The 19,908-nt window shown below is 43.3% G+C and overlaps 1 protein-coding gene across 1 annotated transcript in view; it reads left to right on the top strand.

Annotated features, from left to right (window-relative positions):
- Positions 1-19,908, top strand: part of APOB (apolipoprotein B) — a 38,517-nt gene that overhangs the window by 10,774 nt on the left and 7,835 nt on the right. Inside the window, 17 exon segments of the mRNA XM_006910423.2 lie at positions 287-514; positions 744-861; positions 970-1,116; positions 1,825-2,036; positions 2,305-2,542; positions 3,102-3,278; positions 4,633-4,824; positions 5,660-5,827; positions 6,300-6,511; positions 9,127-9,306; positions 10,127-10,248; positions 12,036-12,246; positions 12,809-12,984; positions 13,107-13,294; positions 13,775-13,920; positions 15,706-16,079; positions 16,598-19,903. Coding sequence (XP_006910485.2) covers positions 287-514; positions 744-861; positions 970-1,116; positions 1,825-2,036; positions 2,305-2,542; positions 3,102-3,278; positions 4,633-4,824; positions 5,660-5,827; positions 6,300-6,511; positions 9,127-9,306; positions 10,127-10,248; positions 12,036-12,246; positions 12,809-12,984; positions 13,107-13,294; positions 13,775-13,920; positions 15,706-16,079; positions 16,598-19,903 — 6,395 coding nt within the window.

Genomic DNA, 19,908 nt, shown 5'->3' with positions numbered 1-19,908 from the left:
CCATGCCAGTGTTTATGTGGCATGTTCTGGGTTCCGACCAAGGGACAGTGATGACAGTGCTCTCTAGGTGAGAGTCCAGGGGGTCCCTTTTCAGACTTGCCTCCATGGCGCCCTCCAGTGGTTAATGCTCGGAGGGAAGGCTTCCTGGTTGGAGTCTGAGCTGGATTCGGGTGGTGAATAAGGGCAGTGAGGGCACTGCTGGTGGCAGAGGGCACACCGAGGGCCAAGGGTGTTTCAGCGGCCGCGAAGGCGATCTCTGTGACTTTCCCGGCCCTTTCCTCCTCAGCCCCATCACTCTTCAAGCCCTGATGCAGTGCGGACGGCCCCAGTGTTACGCTCCCATCCTCCAGTGGCTGAAGAGGGAGAAAGCCCACCCCCTTCTGATAGACGCTGTAACCTACCTGGTGGCCCTGCTCCCAGGACCCTCTGCCCAGACGCTACGGGACATCTTCAACACAGCGAAGGAGCAGCAGAGCCGGGCCACTTTATATGCTCTGAGTCACGTGGTCAACAAGTGAGTTTTACACCGGTTCTCCTCATAGACGCTGAGGGAGACCCCCACATCTCCACACTGAGATTGTACTCTGCCCTCTACTTTCAAAGTTTGATGCTTACTCTTTTGTTTTCCTACCGGCTTTTTTTTTGAAGTCAGTAATGGCTTGAAATAAATCGGCAAACACAAGTTTGGATTTTAAGATAAACCTAGCTATGCATCCTGAGTAGTCCTAATGCTCGTTCTGCAGCTATCATAGGACAGACCCTGCGGTGACCCAAGACCTGCTGGACATTGCTGATTACCTGTCGGAGCAGATTCGCGATGACTGCACTGGGAACGAAGATCACACCTACCTGATTCTGAGGGTACTTTCCGTCTTTTCTATAATACACATCGTTTCAGAAGCACTTTTCCGGGGTACCCGCTCCTTCTCCTTCTGCACCCTGATTCCCTCTCGTTGCTTTCCGATGCAGGTCATTGGAAATATTGGTGGAACCATGGAGCAGCTGACCCCAAGACTCACGTCATCAGTCCTAAAATGTATCAAAAGTACAGAGCCATCACTGCTGATTCAGAAGGCTGCCATCCAAGCCTTGCGGAAAATGGAAATTCAAGATGAGGTAAGGTCCGCAGAGGAGGTCTGAAGGTGAAAATTATTCAGTTTGACAAGGATTTGGAATGAGATTCTAAATCTTGTCATTCCAAGGACCTTATTCTACTGCTTTCTAATTGCAATTTTCAACAGTCCTACTGACTTGACTGCCTCACAGTATATGGACATGAGAGAAATACTTGACCTTGCTGCCACTCCAGCATGCTACGTGCTGCCTCCCGCCAGATCGACCACCACTCTCACTGTTTTGGGAAAACATGCCTGATTTTCCCGAATCTCCCCAAACTAGGATAGCCAACTGGCCCCTGCCCTAGCTGGCGACGACTCAGTATCTTTGGACACAACCTCATTTATTAGCTCCAAACTCTCACTATCTTTCCCCTCCTTTACCCTCATATTGAACTAATTTATGTTAAAACAACTTTATTTTCAGTTAGTGGCAGGTCTCCAGCAAGTCTTAACTTGGCTGTACGTTGTGTATTTTAATGAAACTGAATTTGACATGCGCGTGATAGGAGTCTTCTGAGAACACTTCCTTGAGCTGGTTGCTCTGGGGAAGACTGGCAAGAAGATTCAGTACCAGCGTTTGAAGAGTTATTAGAGAGAAATTCGACTTACACATAACAAACTGCTTGCAGATCATGCCAGTGTTTGCCAGACTTGTTCTGTGTGCCGAACAAAGGACAGTGATAACAGTTTCTTCTTCCGGTTCCAGGTCCGGGAAGTCCTTCTTCAGACTTTCCTCGATGACACCTCTCCAGGGGACAAGCGACTGGCAGCCTATCTCATGCTGATGAGGGACCCTTCCCAGTCAGATGTTAGCAAAATCACCCAACTTCTCCCATGGGAACAGAATGCGCAAGTGAAGAACTTTGTGGCTTCCCACATCGCCAACATCTTAAACTCAGAAGAACTGTATGTCCAGAAGTAAGTAAGAGTAATTTTTCCCCATCTGCTACAAAGGGCTGAAGTTCCAAACCTCAATTCGGATTTGGCCACTCTCTGCCCTTTATAGAGTAAGTGTCCTTTGTTCTGGAACAAACACCTGGGCAAAAGTAAAGCAGACCTGAGCCAAACTCCTGGGGCAGACCCATGAGTTTGATAGCAATTGGAACCCCGTATTTACGTGCGGTGAGAGAGGCAATGCATAACATAAGATGTGTTGGCTCAAAATATACTCCTTCTTTTCATCCAGTTTGAAAACGTTAGTGAAAGAAGCTCTGAAAAATTCCCAACTTCCAACTGTCATGGACTTCAAAAGATTCTCCCGGAACTATCATTTCTCCAAATCTCTTTCTCTGCCACTACTCGACCCAGTCTCAGCCAAAATTGAAGGCAATCTTATATTCGATCCACATAATTACCTTCCTAAAGAAAGCATGCTGAAAACGACCCTCACTGTCTTTGGATTGGCTTCAGCTGACCTCTTCGAGGTATGTGTGACTGAAGAAGAGTCTTGTGTTTTCTAGACCATCCTGTTCTACACTATACGTAGAAAGCCAAGGGAGCCACGAGCCAGCCAGGGAGGGACAAGAATCATCAGACAGTTCCGTACATCTCTTGGAGGCCTGCCTCTTTCTGCCTCCCTCACCTCCCTGCCAGGGGTCATCTGAAACATGACTTCTTAGTATGAATGGAAACACAGATGTCTCAGAGAAACCCTGAGACCCCAAATCAAAGGAAGGCCATGGGCTGTGCAGGCGGACAGAGTCAGCTCAAACTCCAAAGCCACTCTCAACTCTCAGTCTTTGGTTTAATTATTTATCCTCTGTGAACCATAGCTGCCTCTTCTGGAAAAAGGCAAATAATAAGTTCTGCCTTTGAAGATTCTAGTGAGATTTAAATAAGACAGCTCCTGCGGAGTGCTAAGCTCAGTTCCTGCCTTGTGGTATTCATCCAATACTTGTTTAATTAAGTGGACATTAAGAGAATGGGAGGCTGACATACAACAAAGAACCTGATAGTGTTTTCTTGCCTGATTTTCTTTCTCAGCTTGGTGTGGAAGGAAAAGGGTTTGAGCCAACATTGGAAGCTTTTTTTGGGAAGCAAGGATTTTTCCCAGACAGTGTCAACAAGGCTTTGTACTGGGTTGATGGTCAAGTTCCTGATCATGTCTCCAAGGTCTTGGTGGACCACTTTGGCTACACCAAAGATGATAAACGTGAGCAGGTATGTTTTAGTTAAGTAGCCTCTCAAGGAAAGCTTTGGGTCTCAATGCAAAAACATTCTTATCTAAGCCTGGAAGTCACCAAGGAACTATCTTACTCAAGTGACAAATATGGCTTTGATTAACCATTCCCATGAGAGTAAGAGCCAGTATCCTCTGCAGTTATGGGCCTCCTGGGGATTCACTGTGCCCAGGAAACAGACTCAGTAGAGGAACTCTAGCATATTGATTGAGGGTGTGAACTCTGGGGTGTGAGTTTGAAGTCTCACCTCACTGTCTTCAAGCTGTGCACACCTGAGTATGTCTATCTGTTTCTGCATCTCCAAAGTACTAATAATAACCCATACCTCACAAGGATATTTAAAGGCTCAATGAAATAAAGTATGTAAAATGCTAAGCAGAGTGCCTGACTCTGGTACTGACTGTTCAATGAGCAGATACTATTATAATTTTTAAATTCATATTTTCATTATTATAAAATAAGTTATTATTAACTTCTTTCTTTGGTTCTTACTCACATCAGTGCACTAGCTAATGAGAGCGAAATTCACTTTGAAGCTAGCATAAGCCTCCACTTAAGGAGTATAAAATAGATTATATAATCTGGAGCTTCTTATTCTTTAACTTTTTGCTACCTGAAGTGTGGTCCAGTCATTGGCATCACATCACAGCTTGCTAGAAGTGCAGGTTCTTAGGCCTACTTGGGATCTATTGAATCAGAACTTGCATTTTAATAAGATCCCCAAGTGACTTGCACATGACAAACATTTAGTTTGAGAAGCAGGGCAATACGTTACTCCTAGGTGCTCACGGTCGGCACCACCTTCATCTAACTTTCTTACCCCTACTTGAGGCTGAGTGTCATTGATCTGCTTTGGATCTTCCAATCGCTCTTTTCTTTCTCGTTGCCTAAGCATCAGTCTGTGGACTTCTTCTTATCTCTAAGAAGAACTTGTCTAGGATTAGGTGCTTTTCAAGCTTTTGACCAATTTACATGGTAGCTAATATTGCCCCCAAACCCTGCCATTTTTCCCTAGCCAAAAGAGAAAGCGTCTAAGCAAGGGAGGGGGGATTGAAGATCTTCTCACCTTGGGAACCCTGTCATCCCAGAGGCTGAGACTGCCCTTACTATGCTTACATTATTCGAGTCAAGGACAGTGTGGAAGCACCGCTGTCTCTTTCATGTTGATTCGGAGAAGCTATCTTTTAGTGAGAGGTGGGATCCTGAGTCAGGGTCTGTCCTGTATCCCCACCTTGAGTGTGTTTAGGTCCATCACAACTGCAGCACAGGCCCCACAGTTTTTTGTGTTTGGCGTTGCTGACGTCTCATTAGACGTTTTGTTGTTAAAAACTCAGGACATGGTCAGTGGAATTATGCTCACTGTTGAGAAGCTGCTCAAAGATTTGAAATCCAAAGAATTCCCAGAAGCCAGAGCCTACCTCCGCATCTTGGGAGAGGAGCTTGGCTTTGTCAGCCTTCGTGACCAGCAGGTCCTGGGGAGGCTGCTCGTGAATGGTGCCCGTATTCTGCAGGGGATCCCCCAGATGGTAAGTAGGCCATCACAGGTGATGAGATTAGCCTGAGCACTTCTTAGATCTCCCAGATTCCCTTACGGTCCTGGCCATGCAAACCAGGCAAAATGCTGATACTTTCTTCACAGAGGTGGGTTTGCCAAGAATCCAAGAAGATTCTTGGATCACAAGGAATTGGTAATATTTAGAAATTAAGCGATTCATGCTACAGGTTTCTTTTAATAAATATTGAAATGATGCAATGATTATGAAAGTATATATTTGGTAAATTGTAAACTACCTGAATATGAGCTATAGTTTTTTAATATTATTATTAATTAAGAAGGGAAAAATATCAAAATATACTTCCTAGGATTTAATAAATAGTAAAGTTGGCTTTAAGAAAACAGATATCAAGTTATTTTCTAGATATGTCATAAAAAAACAAAAACCAATGCATACTAATAGGTATATCATCTCAACATCTCGTTGGTTTCAAATAATTGGTTTTACCATAATACAGTGTACTTCAGGTAAACTCTCATTTACATGTATACTCCAAAACAGCAGAATTAAGCCATGCCATGCAATGAAACTTAAAGTGTTAAAGCTCTAAGGCCCAGCAATATTCTTAAAGATTTTCTGAATCACCAGTTGAAAATGATGTGATACCTACCCAGGGCAATGTTTTATAACCTGGTTTGTTGAAATTAATAATCATTCTTCTTTACTTATCAAACTCTTCAGCTAATCAAAATATGCTAGACCCTTCCTTTCTGGATGAAGAAGGATAATTATTGTCTGACATGTGGGAGGGTGTACTGCACAAAGCCCACTTACTTTTAGTTATTCTCCCCCGTCGGATCTACAGATTGGAGAAGTCATAAAAAAAGGTTCAAAGAGTGACTTGTTTCTTCACTACATCTTTATGGACAATGCCTTTGAACTCCCCACTGGACTTGGGTTACAACTGCAAATGTCCTCCACTGGAGTCATCGCTCCCGGAATCCACGCTGGAGTGAAAATGGAAGTAGCCAAAGTAAGACTCTCTTCGCCTTTGATTCCTCGGGTTGTTGTTTTCCTCCAAGGTGTGTTTCTTGTGCAATCTGCAAATGTGTTTCCGGTTCAAGACGAAGTGCCTTGTCAATGTAGTCACCTCATTAGGCTTGATGAAAAACTTAAGGGTTCCACTAGGACGCACTACCTCCCTCACTCCAGTGGGGCATGGCAGTCACGTGAGAACTCAGCTATTCTTTGATCAAAGAAGGATTTCAATCATCTTTTGTCTTGTGCTTATAGTTAATTTGGGCACTTCCTAGTGCTGGGTATCAGTGTCTTCCAGCCCTGGAAAACTGAGAGCTGGGCAATTCTTCCTCCAAACGAATCACTGTAATGTTTCTGAGGTGTGAGCTATCCAGAGGTGTTTGCCCAGGGATGGGAAGGGTGGTCGATCTGACCGCAGGGAACTAAGGTATTTAACAAAGCTGAATGGGTCATCTTATGACTTACAGATGCAAGCAGAACTGGTGACAAAGCCCTCTGTGTCTGTGGAGTTTGTGACACATATGAGCGTCGTCGTTCCAGACTTTGCTAGGAGCGGGATCCAAATGAACACCAACTTCTTCCATGAGACAGGCCTGGAGGCACGACTTTCCCTAATGGCTGGGGAGCTGAAGTTGAGGATTCCTGCCCCAAACAGACCCATCAAGCTCTTCAGCGGCAGGTAATTCTTTCAGTGAGATCTGACCAGTTTACTGTATGTGCTGGACGTGGCCAGGCTAGATAGCTAATTGAGACAGTTCTGACCTCAGTGGATCTTGGGTGATGGAGAGAGAGGAATTCTGTATTTTTAACCGAGCCTAGACTCACTAAATAATTACAATTTTCTCTCAACTTTACATGTTTTACTAAATGGAGACTTAAGACCTACTTATTAACTAGTTGTTATTAGGTTCTATTTTTTGTTGTCTGTTTGTTTTGAGAATAAAAACACTAGTTCTAGAGGAATCATCCTTGGCAAATGACTATTTTTCTCAGGAATATTACCAGAGATCATACTGATCTGTGGTAGCTAGCTCAGTAGATAAAGCATGAAAATCCTAATTTCCAGAGTATAGAATGCAGCCTTATATTGAGAACTTCATCTTCAATGATATTCTCAAACACAGATTTACCTTAGTTTCTATATTTGGGGCACATTAATTTGTTGATTCAAAAATAGTATTTAATTGCCTATATATACTAAGCATGTTGAATGAGAGACAAGATCCCTGAACTTCTAGAGGTTACAGCATACTGGAAGGACATATAATGAAGCGAGCAGTAACGATAAAGTGGGGCTTCAGTTAGAGGAGGTGTTAGAGGACCATGAAATTCTCTATCATGTAGCCTGCCGTAGTTTGGGAAAGCTTTCTGAAGAAAGTCGTACTTGAGCTGATGTCTGAAGCCAGTGTCAGAGTTATCCAACAAAAGAGAAAGGGAGGGTGTTCCCGGGCAAACAGAAAAGCACATGCAGTGGCCTGAAGGAAGAGTAATGTGATTCAGGAACTGCAAGAAATTCAGTGTGATAAATTGTGCGGGGAATGTACTGTGAGGTGACATGAGGGGCTGGCAAGGGTCAGCGCTAGGAACCATCTTAAGGAGTGGGGGCTCCTCTGAAGGCAGAGGAGTTTCAAATGGGAGCACCAATAAAATAAGAGTTGGTGTTTTGGAAGAAATACTCTGAATCCGGAGTGGGAAATGGGTGGGCAGGAGGCATGACTAGAGACAGGGTGACCAGTTAGGAGTCTGTCACATTCACACATGGGTGAGTGGGGATAGTGGCCTGCATCTGGTGAGGGCTGGAGTGTGGAGAGTGGTGAGCCGTCTCTAGATATTCTTAGGGGGTAGAAACCTGAGTACTTAGTGACTGACTAGTTAGGGGGTTGAGGCAAAAGAAAGCAGAAAGGGAAGTGGGGGTGCCCTTCTTTGAAAAAGGAACCAGAGAGGGAGAGGGGCTGACGTAGAGGAAAATGATCAATTTAGGATATATTGCATTAGAAGACCTGCGAGACAACCAATTAGAATATCCAGCTGGCAACTGGACCCCTGGGTCTGAGCTCGGTAAAACACTCTGAGCTACAAATATAGGTTTGGGAGTCACTGGCACATAGAAGTTATGGAAGTCAAGCAGTGATTGGTGTAGAATAAGACACGAGGGTCTAGGACAGAAAGGTGGAGAATATAAACATGCAAAGGGGGAGAGGCACGAGCAACGAAGAGTGAGGGGTGACCAGAGAGGCAGAAGGGAACCAAGGCCATGACGGGTCATAGATGCTCAGGAGTGGCCACAGGGGTGGACTGCCCCATAGGCGGGCCAAAGCTGGCTCTGAGGGCTCCAGCCCCCCGGCATAGCTTGGTCTTAGGGCACTCTTAAAATGAAGAAACAATACTGAGGAAAGAACACGTTATATCAAAGAAAGCATCCTTGGATGAAGTCAGGGCATTACTGAACTTTCTCACACATACTAATCTTTTAAGTACACACTTGGGAGGCAGGTTCCATAATCTTTTCAGAGGGTATGGACTCTAAAGTCTTCATCCAGCCATTAGTGACCAACTCTACTGAATGCATCCAAGAGATCAAGGAAGATGAAGCTGAAAAATGTCCATGGGAATTAAGAGCAAGAGGTGATTGGAGATGCTAATGAAAGAAGTTCCAGAAGCACAGTAGGGAGGCAATCAGATCGCAGTTCAGAGAGAAGGCTGTCAAAAGTGGAGACCACAAAGACAGACAATTTCTCGATTGTAGGAGAGACCAGAGGAGGGTAGAAAGGGAAGAATGTCATGTGTGTTGTGTGCGTGCATGTGTGTGTACATTTGTGTGTGTGTGTGTGTGTGTGGTGTGTGTACAATGGGAGAAGAGAACTGAGTGTGTTTAATACGGGTGAAAAGAAGCCAGTAGAGACGAAGAGATTTCAGATGAAAGAGAGACAGAGTATTTCTTACCTCAAATCATAGGAAGGGAGGGCTACACCTGAAGTCAGGTCCCAGAGACCAATACTTAACATCTCTGAGCCTCTGTTTCCTGTGAAAAGGAGACTCCTAATGCCTACTGTTGTGGAGATTACAGGTAAAAACTGTGAAGAACTTAGTGCAGTGTCCGAAACACAGAGTCACTGTGATTGTTAGCCTTGTTAATGTTCTTCTTACTATGATTTGTTCCCAAGTAAATCAAAGAATTTAAGAACATAGGGGAGGTAGAGAGCAGGATAAGGGGGTATTTGCACTGCGAGCATCAGTGACATTCATTTTGATTCATGACTTGAAGATAACTCAGGTTTTGTCATTCTCCACTAGTAACACATTGCACTTGGTCTCTACCACCAAAACGGAAGCGATCTCATCTCTGCCTGAGAACAGGAAGTCCTGGTCGATTTGCAAGCCTTTCTTTACCGGCCTGAACTACTGCATGGGTGCTTACTCCAACGCCAGTTCCACAGGCACTTCCTCTTACTACCTACTGGCCGGAGACACCAGGTCAGACACACTCAGTGTCCAGCCCAGCATCTGCTCACCTTCATGGCTACCTAGCAGGGCAAAGGGAAAATGCTGTGTCATAGGCCCATGTCACCAGAATTGGGGGTTTGCACTGTTCTTTAATTATTTAAAACAGTCGTCCTCTACCCAATATATCTAAAGGGTATACATATTCCTGCCTAAACTTTGGGACTGGAACTGGGTTCCTCCATAGGTGGGAGGAGAGGGGCAGTGTTAGAACGTGAGGAGTCATGACCACCAAGGGAGGTCTTAGCTCAAAAAGTGGACAAGCAAGGTGATTCGATCACACTCCCCCAAGTAAACTGCACCCACTGCCACTGAGAATCACTCCTTTAAAAACATCTCTTTATAGATGATGTCCCCTCTTTCTTTTATGCATTAGCTGAGAGGATCACAGCACAGATTCTAATTTGCCCCTAATTCAGTGTCCATGTTTCTGAGTCTCCAGATACATGGCCTTTCCTAGAGCTCTCACCATGTGTTCCAAGCTCTGACCATGCTTGACAGCTCCTTGTCTTCAACTCCCCCAACTTCCACTTCTTATTCATGGCCTTCCAGACACAGCCAGCAATTACCGCTCTGCTTGTCCAAAACCTCGGGGGACCTCAGGCTCTGCTCTTGCCTTGAGCTCCTGGAAAGACTGAAAGTGATCATAGAGATCGTCATGATTTAGGGACAGGAGACAATGTTAAAAGAAGCACCATATTTTGTTGCTATTGAGGCCGAGTTGTTTGGGGGGTGTTCTAAGCATCATGGGAAGTTCTAACATCGTACACCGTATGCATTGTAACATCTTTAGATTTGAACTGGAACTGAAGCCAACAGGAGAAGTAGAGCAGTATTCTGCCAGCGCAACCTATGAACTCCAGAGAGAGGGTGAAGCCTTCGTAGACATGCTGAAGTTTGTGACTCAAGCAGAAGGCAAGTATCCAGAGAAAGACTCTTCCATCTCTGCCCTCAGCATCAGGTCCAGGACGCAGAAAGAGAACATAGTTAATTTCATATATTTAATAAATTTGTACTGAGTACCTGATAAGTGTCAGGCTTGTCATAGAGCTTAGGCTAGGATAGAAAACAGTGGAGATAGTCTCTGTTCTCATGGAGTTTACAGCAAATAACCAAACAAGAAAATATTTAGAAGCATGCTCAAGAGAAAAATAGAACATAGAGGAGTCCAGAGAATGTCAGGAGTGGAGGGAGGCGGGAGGGCAGGGGAAGGCAGTGCTGTTAGGACTGATAAAGCAAAGTCTCACTGGTAAAGGGAACATAAAAGAGATACTTAAAGGTGGTAAGGAGATAAGCCATACAGAAAGAGCGTTATGGTTATAGGCTGAGGGGCCAGCAGGCGCAAAGGCCCTGAGGCAGGTGCATGGCTGCCAGGTTTGAGGAAAGCAAAGGAAGCCAGTGTAGCTGAAGCAGAAGCATCAGGGAGGTAAGCAGTAGAAGATGACGGCGGAAAGATAGGGGGTGGTGGCAGAAGTAGTCTTCTAAGTTCTGGTGAGGACATTGGCTTTTACTAAGTGAAATAAGAAGCCACTGGAGAGTTTTCACAACCTCATTTATGACTATGTTGAGGAAAGACTTCAGGGGCTCAAAGGCGAAGAAACGAATGCGTAGGCTTTGGCAATAACCTAGGCCAGAGACGGTGGCGCTTTGGATTAGAGTGGAGGCTGAGGAGAGGTGAGATGTGGTCAGATTCTGGCCATATTTTGAAGATCGCACTGACAGGATTTGCTGATGCAGTGGGTGCTGTGTAAGGGGAAAAGGGAACCCAGTGTTTTGGCCTACCCGACTGAAGAATGAGATGCCATTTATGTGGGATGGAAAAGGCCACTGGAGAAGCAGGTATTAGGGGAGGGGACAAACTTAGATTCACTTTGGAAGATTTTTTATGTAGGAATAGTATGTCGCCAAATTAAACAAGAAAAACAAAACTGAATGGGGGAAGGGGGATGCATGCTGAAAAAAATTTTCACATAAGAGTTTTACAAAAGACACGAAAAGGGTACGCCTGTGAATTGAAGGGAACGTGGGAATCTTATAACAAAGAAAGGAGGAACTGGCGACTGGGGAAGGTCGGGAAGGGGCGGCAGAGAACCAGGAAGGGTGTTGTCTGTGGGGAGTCTACGGAGATGTCACACCTCCCTCACAGAAGGGCCTCGAGCCCTCACTGTTCCCTGAACACGCCGAGCGCTCTCCACGGCAAGGCCTTTGCATGGCGGATTCCCTCTGCCTGGAAAGCTCTCCTGACCCCAGAAGAGAGCATGGCTCAGGCCTTCTCTTCCGGGTCTTGCCCACTACCCTCTCATCCGAGAGAACCTCTCTGACCACCACACATGAAATGTCACCTCTTCTATCCCCTTCTAATGTTTATTGGCTCATCCAGTTGTACTTTTCTTCCTAACACGTATAACCATCTGACATAAATAATTTACTTGTGTATTGTCCGTACGCCCCCACTTGAATGTAAGCTCCATGAGGTCTGGGGCTCCCCAATGCCAAGAGCAGTGCCTAACACATGATAGGCAATGAATAAATATTTGTGGATTGAACAAATGTATGAGCACCGCAGAGGTAAAAATTTAAGGTGAAATCCTGCACTGTCGTGTAAGCACATTGAGTACTTAGGATTTCTCTGCCTTTCCCTCTCTTTCCAACCAAAGCTAGGTTGTGAATGCACGTTCTGATTATCTGGTACACCCTTTCAGGTGTGAGAGAGACAGAAGCTACCATGACATTCAGATATAACCGGCAGAGTATGACTTTGTCCAGTGAAATGCAAATTCCAGATTTTGACGTTGACGTTGGGACAGTCCTCAGAGTCAGTGATGAATCTGCTAAGGAAAAAAAGTCATACAAACTCACCCTGGACATTCAGAACAAGAAAATCACTGAGGTCACCCTCACCGGCCACATAAGGTAAGGAAGGCTCAAGGTGATCTGACTTGAGCTGCTGGCCTTCCTTCTCAGCTTCAGAGCTGACTAGACCAGGGGCATTTTTTTTTTCTGGAAGTCAGACAGAGCCCTGGACATTCTGGCCCTCTGCGCATGTCTAGTTGGATCTTCCTACCATTTACTAGGCACTGTGCTGGGTACTTTAAAGAAATTATCTCAGTCCTCATAATAAACTGTGAGGTAGGCACCAGCTTCCCTGCTTTATAGATAAGAATATGGTAGTTCAGAGGAGTTAAACAATTTGGCCAAGGCAACAGAGCTAATAATTGGTAGAGCAGCATTGAAACAGTTTTTGAACACCTTTTCTTTCTCCCATACCTCTTTGGAAAATCCTGAATTTGGCTGAAGTTGGCTGTACACATTAATGGGCTCAATCTCTGGTCATTTGTCCAAGCCATTCATCTATCTTGTTTTCATCACAAGTCGCAATACACAGGATCAAAGAGTTTCATCATAACTCTTTGATCCTGTGTATTTCCTTGGAATGGACAAAGTCATTGATGTCAACTGATTTTCTTTTCAATAGTGGTTACGGGAAGGAAGAAGGCAGAATCAAAGGTGTTATTTCCATACCTCGATTGCAAGCAGAAGCCAGAAGTGAGATCCTCACCCAGTGGTCTCCCACAAAACTGCTCCTCCAGATGGACTCATCAGCTACAGCTTACGGCTCAACAATTTCCAAGAAGGTGGCATGGCGTTATGGTATGTACCTCTTCCCAACATGAGTGCTTCCAAGAGCTCTCCGTACTTGAGTGCAGTGTTTAGAGCCATTGGTTAGGGGTGACCTGGCACCGCTGACCGTTATTTCATATGTATGTTTTCAGATGAAGATAAGATTGAATTTGAATGGAACGCAGGCACCAATGTGGACACCAAAAAAATTATTTCCAATTTCCCCACGGCTCTCTCTGATTATCCTAAAACCTTGTGTGCACTTGGCAATAGTATATTGGATCACAGAGTTCCTCAAGCAAATATGACTTTCCGGCACATGGGTTCCAATTTAATAGTTGTAAGTACAAATTAGTCAGTCAATAAATACATGGTTATAAGTGCTAATTACATACTCACCCTGAGTTAGGTGAATGAGGGGAATCCAAAGATGGAGAAGGCATGCTTCCTACCTCCAGGGAATTCCTGGGGAGAAAAGAAAGACTCATGTGTGGTTACCTAGCTATTCAAGGTTGTGTGTGATAAGTACCAGATGAATGCCACCAAGCAGAAGAGTTTGCTGTGGCTCAGACATGAAAGGAAGCTTCAGGACACTAGATAGGAGTTTGACTATGTTACATATTTTTTAATAAAATATAGGCAGCAATCAATGACTGACAACCGAAATTCATAATTTCTAATTTTCTGTGCTTTATTTTTAACTTTTAGTGTATCATCTCTCTTAGTCATTGATTTGTAAAATATGGATTATCACCTAATGTTAATTGCCCTTTGAGGCCCGTCCAAGCCCATTGCTCTGAAAACTTCTATTATTTTGTAGGCAACAAACACATGGCTTCAGAAGGCATCTATGAGTCTTCCTTATGCCCAGATTTTGCAAGATTACCTCTGGGGCCAAAAAGAGTTCAAACTGAGGAAAATAAGCTCGCCAGGCTTCTACATCCCAGAAAACCTCTTCTTGAAAAGGTATAAAAAGGAACCAGAAAAATTTTTCAGAAACTTGCAAAGTTAATGGAAGATTTTACTTAGCATGATTTAGACTCTAATTTACACTTTGAAGGGAAATATTTTAAGCATTTTAAGGAGATTAATAACTGTAGAATAAACACTAGGGCATTTTTACGTTATTAAACACAAGATCAGCATGTGAATGCCAACCCAATCAGAAAGAACCTAAAAGTCATTGGGGATTCTGGTACTTTTACCCTAAGATGTTTTATCCACTGCACCTGAATTTGAAAGCCGTTTAATTTTCCTCCATTATAAGTGAATTCTCCCTTTGTTCAAGATCAGGATATATTTACTCATAATTGTTTGTGAAGAATTCAAGAGTGTCCAGCAGAATTGTTGACACAGATTTGCAGCTGAGCTCTAGAGGGTCAAAACAGCCATTCAACACTAATGAAAGGAGCATTCTGAGAACATTTCACTTTATCAGTATAGGTTCATCCATTTGGGGAAGTCAGATTCCAAACTGTTTGGATCACTTCTGTAGTTACAGAAATACACATAGTGCTTTCCTTGATTTCATGAAAAAAAAAAAAAAATCAGTATGAGCTAAAAAGACTGTAGTTTTTTCTAGATTGACTGTTCTCATATGATCTTCGGGGTTAAGAAAACAAGTGGCCTGTGTCACGTGGGCCTTTCCATAGTCTATGGCTGAGCTGCAAAGTTTAATAGACCAAATAAGTGTGAAAAGGGCTGACGTCCGCCAGAACACACATATGGACAAACCTATCGAAGGTAATAGAGAAAAGTGGCAGCTTCAGAGGATCCAGGATCCTCTTTGTTCACCACCTGTGCTTCTGACTGGCAGTGTTCTCTGTGCCATGCTGAAAAGACAGGACCATGGACCTTAGAATCAGACAGGGTCTTATCAGGCATCTTCCTACCGAACGTCAGGATCCTGGATAGGTAGCATCCAGGCCCTGTTGGAGTAAGGCAGTGAACAGTTAATTTGCTTATAAAATTTAAAACTCTGCCATTTGACTTTATTCTTCTAAGTTATTATAAAAGTCCACTGTATGTGCATAGTATTGAAAAGAATGCAAAGTGCTTTGTCTTCTAAGTTATTATAAAAGTCCACTGTATGTGCACTGTATGTGCTTTGGCATTTTTCTTGTTTGATATTTAGCTCCATGAGGTCAGCAGAAAGGGCATTATTATTATCCTCACTACACAGATAACATCACTGGGACTCAGAGAGGTGAATCCGCCGACATAATATCAGCAAGCAGTGGAAGCCAACACTCTATCCCACACCTGTGTTCTTTCCACATATCAAGTTGCTTCAATTCAGTTTAGCAAATGTATATCAAGTGTTCCCTATGTGCAAGATACTAGACTAGGGGCAGTTAGAAGGAAAAAACAACAGTAGGGTGTATAACCCTTCCTTCCATATAGATACGGACAAGGAGCAAACACATTCTAATCATATAAGCAGAATTATAACATGCTCTTTCAGATAGGTGTAAGGGACTTTCACTATAAGATCAAGAGAAATTAACTATGACTTAAATAGGTTCGTACTGATAAGGAAGCAGCTCTTGGAAAGGTTTTGAATGGACGTGAGTATTTGATGGATGAAGGTAAAAGCAGAGGAATTCAGGCATAGGGAGTAGCGTGAGAAAAAGTGAGAATGGGTCTGGGAATGGGGCACATGCACAATCGCTTGGAAGGTCATATGGCAGAGGACTTTGCGTTCTTGTTGTCTGACTATGGTGGGGTTATTGTCTCTGTTGTTCATTTCAGTGATGGCCGAGTCAAATACACCTTGAACAAGCAGAGTGTGAAATTTGAGATTCCCTTGCCTTTTGGTGGCAAATCCTCCAAAGATCTAAAGATATTGCAGGCTATTCGGACACCAGCCCTTAACTTCAAGTCTGTGGGATTCTACCTGCCATCGCGAGAATTCCAAGTCCCCGCTTTCACTATTCCTGAGTTGTACCAACTACAGGTGCCTCTCTTGGGCATGCTAGACGTCTCCACAAATATCTACAGCAACTCATACAACTGGTCCGCCTCCTTCTCTGGTGGCAACGTCAGCACAGACCACTTGAGGCTTAAGGCTTCGTACCACATGAAGGCTGACTCTGTGGTCGAACTGCTCTCGTACCGTACGCAAGGTGAGCTATGCTCAGTGAGAGGGTGCACAGGGCTAATTCATCGCAGGCTCTGATGGGGCAGCCTCCTCCTGGGAGGGAAAGACTTGGGCTTTCTTACAGATATTTTCCTTGCTACTTGGAATCCTATTCATTCATTCATTTATTCATTTATTCAATCAATAGAAATATTTATTAAACATATAATGTATATCAAGTATTCTACTAGGCAGTAACAAAGAAAACAGATAAACTGGCAATTATAATTCAATGTAAGAGTGCTATGACAGGGTATAGTGCATAAGTATAAGGTAAGGTAGAAGCACTTGATAAAGAACCCAGCAAGGTCTGCAGTGGCCGGGGAAGTCTTCCTGCGGGAATGCCTTTTGCTATCAGATTTTATACTTGTGTTTTAGATGGAGGAGACTGTTGCACGACTGACCCAGATCGATGGGGCTTTATTAATGAAAGTCTTACAATATAGAAATTGTTCTAGAGATGTATTGCCTAATTTAACCAGTGTGTTTTAATTTCGATGCTAGGATCTGCTGAAACAACATATGACCCCAGGAAAACATTCACATTGTCATATGATGGGGCCCTACGCCACAGATTTTTTCTGGATTCAAATATCAAATTCAGTCATGTAGAAAGCATTGGAAACAATCCAGCCTCCAAAGGTTTTCTAACATTCGATGCGTCTAATGCCTGGGGACCAGAGATGTCTGCTTCAGTATACTGGGACTCAAAAAAGAAAGAGCATCTGTATATTAAGGAAGCCAAGATTGATGGGCAGTTCAGAGTCTCTTCATTCTATGCTAATGGTGCCTATGGCCTCTCTTATCGGAAGGATTCTACCACTGGCCAGCTAAGTGGGAAGTCCAACCTGAAGTTTAACTCCACCTACCTCCAGGGCACCAACCAAATAACAGGAACATATGAAGATGGAACTGTCTCCCTCACCTCCACCTCGGACCTACAAGGCGGCATCTTGAAAAATACTGCTTCCCTGAAATATGAGAACTACGAGCTGATTCTGAAGTCTGACACCAACGGGAAGTATGAGGACTTCGCCACTTCTAACAAAGTAGACCTGACCTTCTCTGATCAAAATGCATTGCTACGTTCTGAGTATCAGACTGATTACAAGTCATTTAGGTTCTTCGCCCTGCTCTCTGGATCACTAAATTCCCATGGTCTTGAATTAAATGCCGACGTCTTGGGCACTGACAGAATTAATAGTGGCGCTCACAAAGCAACATTAAGGATCGGCCAAGACGGAATGTCTACCAGCGCGACCACCAACTTGAAGTACAGCCCCCTGGTGTTGGAGAATGAGCTGAATGCAGCGCTTGGCCTCTCTGGGGCATCTGTGAAGTTAACGACGAACGGCCGCTTCAGGGAACACAATGCAAAATTCAGTCTAGATGGAAAAGCCGCCCTCACAGAGGCATCACTGGGGAGCGCTTATCAGGCCACAATTCTGGGTGTCAATAGCAAAAATATTTTCAACTTCAAAATCAACCAGGAGGGACTTAAGCTTGCAAACAACATGATGGGCTCATATGATGAAATGAAACTTGACTACACAAACAATCTGAACGTGGCAGGGTTAGCGCTAGACTTCTCTTCAAAACTTGACAACATTTATAGTTCTGACAAGTTTTATAAGCAAACTTTGAATTTACAGCTAGAGCCCTATTCCTTTGTTGCTACTTTAAACAATGACCTGAAATTCAGTGCCCTGGATCTGACCAACAATGGGAAATTACGGCTCGAACCCTTGAAGCTGAACGTGGGTGGGAATGTAAAAGGAGCCTACCAAAATAATGAAATAAAACACATCTACACCATTTCTTATGCGGACTTATCAGCAAGTTATAAATCAGACACTGTAGCTAAGGCACAGGGCACAGAGTTTAGCCATCGGCTCAACATGAACATCGCTGGGCTAGCTTCAGCCATTGACGTCAGTACAAACTACAATTCAGACTCGCTGCATTTAAGCAACGTTTTCCGCTCTGCCGTGGCCCCGTTTACAATGACCATCGATGCACATACAAACGGCAATGGGAAACTGGTTCTCTGGGGAGAACATACCGGACAGCTGTATAGCAAATTCCTGTTGAAAGCAGAACCCCTGGCCCTTACTTTCTCTCATGATTACAAAGGATCCACAAGTCACCATCCTGTGTCCAGAAGGAGCATAAGTACTGCTCTTGATCACAAAGTTGGTGTCCTGCTCACTCCAGCTGAGCAGACAAGCACCTGGAAATTCAGGACGCAGCTAAACGAAAATGAATACAGCCATGACTTTGATGGCTACAACACTAAAGACAAAGTCGGCATGGAGCTCAATGGACGGGCCCTGGCTGACCTTACCATACTGGACTTTCCGATTAAAGTGCCACTGTTACTCAGTGAGCCTGTCAATGTAATCAGTGCTTTGGAGATGAGGGATACTGTTGACCAGCCCCAGGAATTCACTATTGTTGCTTCTGTAAAATATGATAAGAACCAAGATGTCCACACCATCAACCTCCCATTTTTAAAAATCCTGTCAGAATATTTTGAGAAGAATCAACTAGTAATCATCAGTGCTTTGGAAACTATACAGAGAGGATTGAAACGCATCGATATTGATCAATTCGTGAGGAAATACGGAGCGGCCTTGGACAAACTCTCACAGCAAGTTAATGATTATCTGAATGAATTCAGTTGGGAGAGACAAGTTTCAAATGCCAAGGAGAAACTCACTGCTTTTACAAAAAATTATACAATTACAGAAAATGATCTAAAAATTGTATTGGACAATGCCAAAATCAACCTTAATGAAAAACTATCTCAACTGCAAACATATGTGATACAATTTGATCAATATATTAAAGATAATTATGATTTGCATGATTTTAAATCAGCTATTGCTAAGATTATTGCTCGAATCATTGAAAAATTAAAAATTCTTGATGAACAATATCATATTCGTGTAAATTTAGTAAAAATAATCCATGATCTATATTTGTTTATTGAAAAGATTGATTTTAACAAAATTGGAAGTAGTATAGCATCTTGGATTCAAAATGTGGATACTAAGTATCAAATCAGAATCCAGGTACAAGAAAAATTGCAACATCTCAAGGCACAGATTGAGAATATTGACATCCAGCACCTTGCAGAAAAGTTAAAACAACAGGTTGAAGCTATTGATGTCAGAGTGCTTTTAGATCAGATGAGAACTACAATTCCATTTCAAAAAATAAAGGAAATTATTGAGCATATCAAATACTATGTTAGAGATCTCATTGACGATTTTGAAGTAACTGAGAAAATCATAGCTTTTAGGGCCATTTTTTATAAGTTAATTAAGATGTATGAAATAGACCAACACATCCAGGTTTTAATGGATAAGTCAGTACAGCTGGCTCACCAATATAAGTTGAAGGAGACTGTTCAGAAGCTAAGCAATGCCCTACAACAAGCTGGGATAAAAGATCACTTTGAGAAATTGGCTGGATTTATTAATGATGCTCTCAATCAGCTTAAAGCTCTGTCTTTTAAAAATTTCATTGAAGAAGTTAACAGATTCCTTGACATGTTGGTAAAGAAATTAAGGTCATTTGATTACCTTCGGTTTGTAGATGAGACCAATAACAAAATCTCTGAGATGACTCAAAGAATCCATGGCACAATCCAGGATCTGGACCTTCCGCAGAAAGCTAAAGCACTAAAACTGTTTGTAGAGGATGTCAAGGCCATGGTCTCAGTCTATCTGGAAAACCTAAAAGGCACCAACATAACCTTATTCATAGATTGGTTACGGGAGGATTTAAGTTCGATGTCTTTAATTTATATG

Source organism: Pteropus alecto, unplaced genomic scaffold (genome assembly GCF_000325575.1).
Source record: "Pteropus alecto unplaced genomic scaffold, ASM32557v1 scaffold61, whole genome shotgun sequence".
NCBI classification, from domain to species: Eukaryota; Metazoa; Chordata; class Mammalia; order Chiroptera; family Pteropodidae; genus Pteropus; species Pteropus alecto.
This window is presented reverse-complemented; position numbering and strand designations above follow the sequence as displayed.